Source organism: Atta colombica, unplaced genomic scaffold (assembly GCF_001594045.1).
Source record: "Atta colombica isolate Treedump-2 unplaced genomic scaffold, Acol1.0 scaffold27, whole genome shotgun sequence".
Lineage (NCBI taxonomy): Eukaryota > Metazoa > Arthropoda > Insecta > Hymenoptera > Formicidae > Atta > Atta colombica.
In genome coordinates this window covers 343,805-350,853 of record NW_017259370.1, presented here as the reverse complement: position 1 = coordinate 350,853, position 7,049 = coordinate 343,805, and the positions used below count along the sequence as shown (strand labels likewise).

The window sequence follows — 7,049 nt, the reverse complement described above, 5'->3', positions numbered from 1 at the left end:
TGTTTGTATTTATTTTATAAATATTTTATAAACATATTACAAATGTATATAACAAAGATAACATTAATAAGTGCATTTTATTAAATATAAATATAAAAAACAGATTATACTGATACACCATAGATAATAATACGTGATAATAAAAATTAAATGATAATTTTTTTCTAGTTATATAAAAAAAATAAATTCGCCTTTGTTAATTAGACATTACTGCAAGCATAAATCCTGAATAAGTAATAAATTTTTTTTATTGTACTCGAATTTATTTTTTTATCCGCTTACTTTCATGGGTATATATTTATCCAGAGCAAACCCAACTTTAGAATGAACATATTCACATTAAAAAAAATACCCGTGTAAAAAAAAAATATCCATGATTATGAATAATTTAATTTGCGGATTTTGTACACCGCCGATAAATGCGCCCATCTAAAGTGTGGGTCCATTCAAAACTTAAAGCCTTGTGTCGATGCTAGAAATCAATCCAAGACCTCGAATAAAGAAAGCATTAACTAATCGCAATGATCATGTGATCAAATTGTTCAAATATGATTGTTAATTTTTTCTCTATCCAAGATCTCGGACCGATTTCTAGTATCGTGAACATAAGGCTTTAGACTGTTAGGATTTTCTCTGATGTTTCTGGCTGGGTCTGAGGAGACACTATTTGTGTCAATTCTATCTTCATCGTCCATTAAACAAGGATATAGTATGACACAAATAGCGTTGATAGCGCACTCCCAGAATGCAGCCTACGACTGCTACGATTTATCAGATATTTGAAATTTCGTTTAATTCGTTACCAACAGCAGACACGCGCTTATATTTGAATAGCCGTTAGGCGCTCGATAGGATGGCGTCCGTGGCGTTGCGGCAATTTCGAAGGGACTAGCAAGTTTTGAAAATTTTCGCAACGACCGAGATAATGGCAGATAATCAACAAAGCCGATTCGAGAAGTCGCTAGGATTGCTGACTACTCGTTTCGTGTCTTTACTCCAGAAAGCGAAGGACGGCGTGCTGGATTTGAAAGTCGTGAGTACTCGAGATCTCGTGATGGCTTCGAAAAAGTTAACCTTACTAGGTTAAGTAACCGCGGCCGTACACGTCATACTTAGGTTGCGGGAATTTTGAAAGAAGTGCGCGGCAAAGGAATCGTGTCCGTATGCCCGAACGTTCCCCGGTTACGTGGCCGTTACCGCCCTTTGCCGCAGAGCCAAGAGCTGATGCTTGGTATGGTCGACACGCCGATAGCATTGCAATGTCATTAACACGCGATCCTACCTTAACCTAAGAATTGCGGAACTCTCAATAGGGCGCCTCTATGATTAACCGAAGCTGCTAATCTACAACATGACTGACAGCTCATGAACATTTACAGGCCGCAGACCTTCTGGAGGTACGACAGAAACGGCGCATCTATGACATTACCAATGTGCTTGAAGGTATTGGTCTTATAGAGAAGAAGAGCAAGAACAGCATTCAATGGAAGTAAGTGCCACTCCTGTTTTTAAGGATGATATTTCATTTATCCATTTTTGTCTTATGACAAAGGCTGCGGGACAGAGAGGTTCTCGGATCTCTTTATTCTATAGTCAATCAACAGGCTTGAAAAATTTGTACAAATGTAACTCACTCTAACACTGCTATCTCTTTCCTGTGACATACGCTATTACTTTGTGAATGTGTTCAAAGGGGTGCAGGACCTGGCTGCAATACACAGGAAGTCGGCGAAAAACTGACAGATCTAAAGGAAGAGATCAGCAAATTGGAGGATCACGAACAGCTGTTGGATACCCATACCCGATGGATTCAGCAAAGCATAAAAAATATAAAAGATGATAATATAAATAAGAAATATGCATATATCACATACGAAGATGTTAAAGAAAATTTTGTGGATCAATTTGTACTAGGAATACAGGGTCCTCCAGACATGGAAATAACAGTACCAAATGTTTTGAAGGTATTTGAATAGATATCTAAAAAATGTTTGCTCTTCATTGCAATTCCTGGTAGATTTAAACTTCCAAACTGATTTTATTGCATTATAATTGCAATTTTTGTGAAAAAACATCAACCTGGAGGATTAATCTTGTTTTTAACTTATTATGATATTATTTTTGGAAATTTCAGTCTTCTTCAAGAAATAACAGACAACAAATCTAGGAATCAAATTCAGATCTGTTGCTTGATTGCTTTAAACCTGAATTATCCAATATTCCATGCTAGAAAATATTTGATACAGATTATATTGGTATATATTTATCTTTCATATTCTTATTTTTTTACATTTGACAGACTGTCATGCAAGAGGATACAGTGATAAATTATAACATGACTCTGAAAAGTAACTTGGGAGAAATTAAAGTGTATATGGTCCAACCTGAATTAGCTAAAACTTATGATAATAAAGTGTTAGAAATGAGATTACGAGAAGAGATAAAGGGTACAAAGCGCGGAAATGAAGATGAGAAGAAAGAGGAAGTTACTGTTAAACCAAAGAGGAAAGTTGGAAGGTAAGCAGCAATATAAAAAAGACATATAAATCTATGTATGCTCTAATCGTGTCAGAAATAATAAAATAATATTCCTGATCTGCACAGAGCAAATAGTATAATTGGCAATTGCCAAATGATTTTGTAAAGGGGGATGAATAGTTATTAAGTTTGAACTATTCATTTGGTACAAAATGCACACTTTTATATATATTATATATATTTATATTTTTATATATTTCTCAAAATTATAGTTGTATTGGAATACATATAATTTATTTCAACCAATTTAGGCCACCAAAAAACAGTACTAAACCAGATCCGATATTAACTGATGATGAAGAAGAAGAAGATTCGGAATTAATAGAAGCTAAAATAGTCTTACGTGATGTAAGCACCGCAGGTAAATTTATTTTATCTTAATTTACATTAATTTGTTACATTTATTACAATGAAAAGTTTTTAAGTTATGTTTTTAATTATTTTTAATTATAGATATTGTCCAAAGAGATTTGGAGTTTCTTGATCAATTGTATTCTGACTGTAAGTCGATTCTTGGACCGTTATTCATAATTTGATTAATTATTTAAAATTGTCTTAAGTATGAGACTGTACGGTCATTTCCTTTGCTGAATGGAATCTTAACTTTCTGTTGTCTGTAATCTTATTTTTATTTCTTCTATCTGCAATCTGGGTCTTTTTGGTTCAGCTCAAATTTCTTTTACTATTTTAGATTCTCAAAAAATGTAGAAATGTAGAAATGTCTACGGTTATTTTTCAACATTTCTGTTACATTATTAAATCGATGTTACATAATATTCAGAAGAAAAACTAGATTTTGCTTTTTTTTATTTTGAAGAAATTTGAAAATGAAATTTTGCTTGTGCCAAAAAAGGCCCAAATAATTATAGACTAAAATTGAGATTATCAAGCTTGAAGCAATCTTGAATTTAAGAGATCGGGTTATAAATACTAGAAATACTTATATTTCTTTTATACATATATACCTTAATAGTCAATCATATTGTATAATATGTTTATATGAATTTTATTTGCAGTTTGTGGACCATTGATGAGATTAAGTCCACCCCCTGGGGAAAAAGATTATCATTTCAATCTTAGTGAGAACGAAGGTGTTTGTGATTTATTCGACATTACGACATAATGAGTGTTGAGTTGACGTAGCTTCAATATCCGAAATGGAGACTGTGCCAACAGCATTCAAAGTTGATCAGAAGAATCTGATAAAATCATTGAGAATTTGTGCATATAATTTTAGGGAAATTAATGGATCACGATCATTGAGAATATACAGTATTTTTTTATTATTAAAAGTACGAAAAACTAGTACGAGATGTGAAGATATACAACCTGTTCTGACCGCTGTTTATTTGATACATTACTAAGCTAATTCAAAGTTTTAAAGACATTTTTTATAAAGATTTAAAGAGATTATCCTTGTAGCTTTTTGGCTTCATGTTTGCTTCATAAACATTATTCAATGACAATATATAATTGTTCTTTGTAATAATTGTCCATTTAAGAAAAAACACTGATGCGTACAATCAAAATGAATAAAATTTTCTATATATTGCAATGCACGATGTTATGAAGCAAGCCTTTAAATATTGGATTTTTGTAAGAACTTACATGCACATATCCCTGATGTATTCTATAAAAGGCAATGTGATTAGAATGAATGTATTTTAACGTATTTGTACGCGCTCACTCGAAATTTTTAAATATTTTATTGATTATATTCGGATCTTTACTAGCAACGCATAGTTCTAGTTTATGTACAGTATATCTTTATTGCAAGATCAAGTCAATTGTATTTTATAATACAGTTCTCATGTCCGATTATATCGTCTGAATATATGACTGCAAAAACTCAACATTTCGTTTTTTATGATTATATATGCATACACATCCCACTATTGTGGGATACCAATATTATCGACTCCTCTCGAGTTCTGTATTACCAGAAAGCTATGCAACAAACAAACGATGACTGTGCAACGCGATTCAACAAAAAAGTACATGTATCGACGGATGACGTATACCAAGGACAGATAAGAATGGATCGACTGATTTCGTCATCGCCAGCTGTCGTCACACGTGTTCCGTCAACGTCGAAGATCCGGGGGAGGCATTTGATTGCAGTCAATCTGGTCAGTCGTTCAAGTCAGTCGTAGCGAGAATCACGCGAGATCTCCAGATGCAACGGTCCATCAAGTTCGGCGACGCATACGCACGCAGTCTGTCAAAATCGAACGCAGCGTTTTCCAAGGAGCATCGCACCATTCGATACCTCTACGTCCGTTCCTCTGTGACGCCACGGAAGGTAACCTATTATAGCGCAACCATGCCTCATGAAACGACAATTATGACGTAATGCATCATGAAAGTTGTGAAACTCTTGCTATATGGGAGTTTTTAAAAAATAAATCAATTGTTTACAGTCACGTTACAGATGATTTCGATCAAACTCCGATTAAATTAATCTACAATTAATTTATCAAATAACGAATTTACGGTACGTAAATAGAAATATTTGTTAACATGAAAGATTAGAGATAAAGAAGTAGTGTATTTGCATCATAAGGAATAATCAGGAATGATGAATTATTTAGCTTGAAGTTTTGCTCTAATTCTGTCGACTGGAATCGTCGATTTAAGTTGATTAAGATTTAATTGAAGATTTATAAAACAAGAGAGTGGTTATACCAATGCTCTAAAATTACATGTAGAATATTAATTTCGAAAACTACTATTTTTTCCAAATTAAACATTAAATTCCAAAGTAAATGCAATCTTCCTGAAATGCATTCAGATATTACTGGATACATAATTTTAGTGCACTATTTAAAAATTATTAAAAAAATTTTTTTTTATCGAATTCCAATTTGATTTTAGTAAAATACAAAAAATTTATGAACTTTAGAAATCTGTATGATTATTGAAATTTTAATAATAAATTTTAATAATAAATTTATGTAACTATGTATTGACAGTGTTGCATTATAAGTATTTAAAACGTTTGTATAAATAATAATAAAATATGAGTTTAAATAATTATTATTTTTTGTATAATATATTTTATATAAAAATTATATAAATATTTTTATATTGACGATCGATAATGTTTATCCCCTTTATTTTCAGGTCCGGGTCTGTTTGAAAATCAAAGTTTATTTAGAATTAGCTATCATATAGTATATATATCTCAATAATGTAATATTGATTTTATAATTTTTTATGAATACAGTAAAAATAATGATTTCAAATATTTATTTACATTTTTGCAGCCTAAGCACCGAAAATGAGGATCATATTCGTAAAATTTCGTGAGATCTCGCAAAAGTATCCTATTATTCGAGGTATGGCGTCTTATTCAATTATATGGCCAACTGGAAATTTTTTGCAACAGAAGATAATGGGCAAAGAAGAATTTAATTACATGGAAACTGTGCGATTCAGTCTATTCGGTGGTCTTTATGTAGCGCCTACACTATACTGCTGGCTGAAATGCGCATCTCACTTCTGGCCGAAAGCAGATTTAAAGTCTGCGATCACTAAGGTGTGCACATTAACGAAAATTGAATAATTTATGTTATTCAATATTGTTGTATGATAAATTAATTTATTCATGGAAATAAAAAACAACTCAATAAACATTAACTAACAATGAAATAATTGAATAATAATCGCAGGCTTTGATTGAACAAGTCACATATGGTCCTGCAGCTATGTGTTCCTTCTTCTTTGGCATGAGTCTTCTTGAATTAAAGCCAATTTCGGAATGCATTGACGAGGTCAAAATTAAATTTTGGCCAACATACAAGGTATCATATCCTCGATAGATGTATTCTCAAGTCTGAAATTAAGTGGATTAACACGAAATTATTTTCTTTCTAGATTGCTATTTGCGTTTGGCCAATTCTCCAAACCATCAATTTCATCCTAATTCCAGAGCGAAATCGTGTAGTATACGTCAGTATATGCAGCTTGATCTGGACGTGTTTTCTTGCATATATGAAATCTCTTGAAGCCAAACAAAAGGAGCCGATTAGCATTACCAATGTTAATCCCAAGATAATATCAGAAAGTAAAGCGCAAACCAACGAAAGAGCCAATCATATGCAGATTCCTCTACTACGAAAAGTGTTAGGAAACTGACATGCCGTTAGATTAATTTATTTGTACATACGTGCAATTGGAAGCAATATTTATACTTTATGATGCAATTCACATAATATGATTATCTGTGATATTCACAGTACAAAACTATTACCTACATTTATAGGAATATATGTATGTATTATTATACATGAATAATGTGTAATAATTGATAATATTGAAACTTAAAAGAATTGAAAGTATATCTCTAAATTTTTTAAGTGAAAATGACGTAATTGACAATATAATTAGACAAACATCAATTGTTGATGATGTGTGTGCGCGCGCGCGTGCGTGTGTGTGCGTGTGTGTGTGCGTGCGTGCGTGCGTGCGTGCGTGCGTGCGTGCGTGCGTGCGTGCGTGCGTGCGTGCGT

The 7,049-nt window shown here is 32.5% G+C and overlaps 2 protein-coding genes across 5 annotated transcripts; both read left to right on the top strand.

Annotated features, from left to right (window-relative positions):
- Positions 1-813: 813 nt before the first annotated feature.
- Positions 814-4,215, top strand: LOC108689516 (transcription factor E2F4-like). 2 transcript variants are annotated; one of them, XM_018196296.1, is made up of 7 exons: positions 814-1,033; positions 1,380-1,489; positions 1,694-1,964; positions 2,300-2,517; positions 2,790-2,899; positions 2,992-3,039; positions 3,555-4,215. In XM_018196296.1, the coding sequence occupies exons 1-7, from the start codon at positions 926-928 to the stop codon at positions 3,659-3,661; spliced, it is 972 nt and encodes a 323-aa protein (XP_018051785.1). In that variant the 5' UTR covers positions 814-925; the 3' UTR covers positions 3,662-4,215. The 2 variants fall into 2 exon arrangements, with proteins under 2 accessions (XP_018051785.1, XP_018051786.1); XM_018196297.1 differs by lacking the exon at positions 2,992-3,039.
- A 237-nt stretch (positions 4,216-4,452) lies between these two features.
- Positions 4,453-6,783, top strand: LOC108689517 (mpv17-like protein). 3 transcript variants are annotated; one of them, XM_018196299.1, is made up of 5 exons: positions 4,453-4,840; positions 4,959-5,032; positions 5,805-6,076; positions 6,210-6,341; positions 6,415-6,783. In XM_018196299.1, exons 3-5 carry the CDS (start codon positions 5,819-5,821, stop codon positions 6,673-6,675), a joined length of 651 nt encoding a protein of 216 aa, XP_018051788.1. In that variant the 5' UTR covers positions 4,453-4,840; positions 4,959-5,032; positions 5,805-5,818; the 3' UTR covers positions 6,676-6,783. The 3 variants fall into 3 exon arrangements, with proteins under 3 accessions (XP_018051788.1, XP_018051787.1, XP_018051789.1); XM_018196298.1 differs by lacking the exon at positions 4,959-5,032 and having other exon boundaries at positions 4,454-4,840; XM_018196300.1 differs by lacking the exons at positions 4,453-4,840; positions 4,959-5,032 and adding an exon at positions 5,676-5,730.
- The last annotated feature ends 266 nt before the right edge of the window (positions 6,784-7,049 follow it).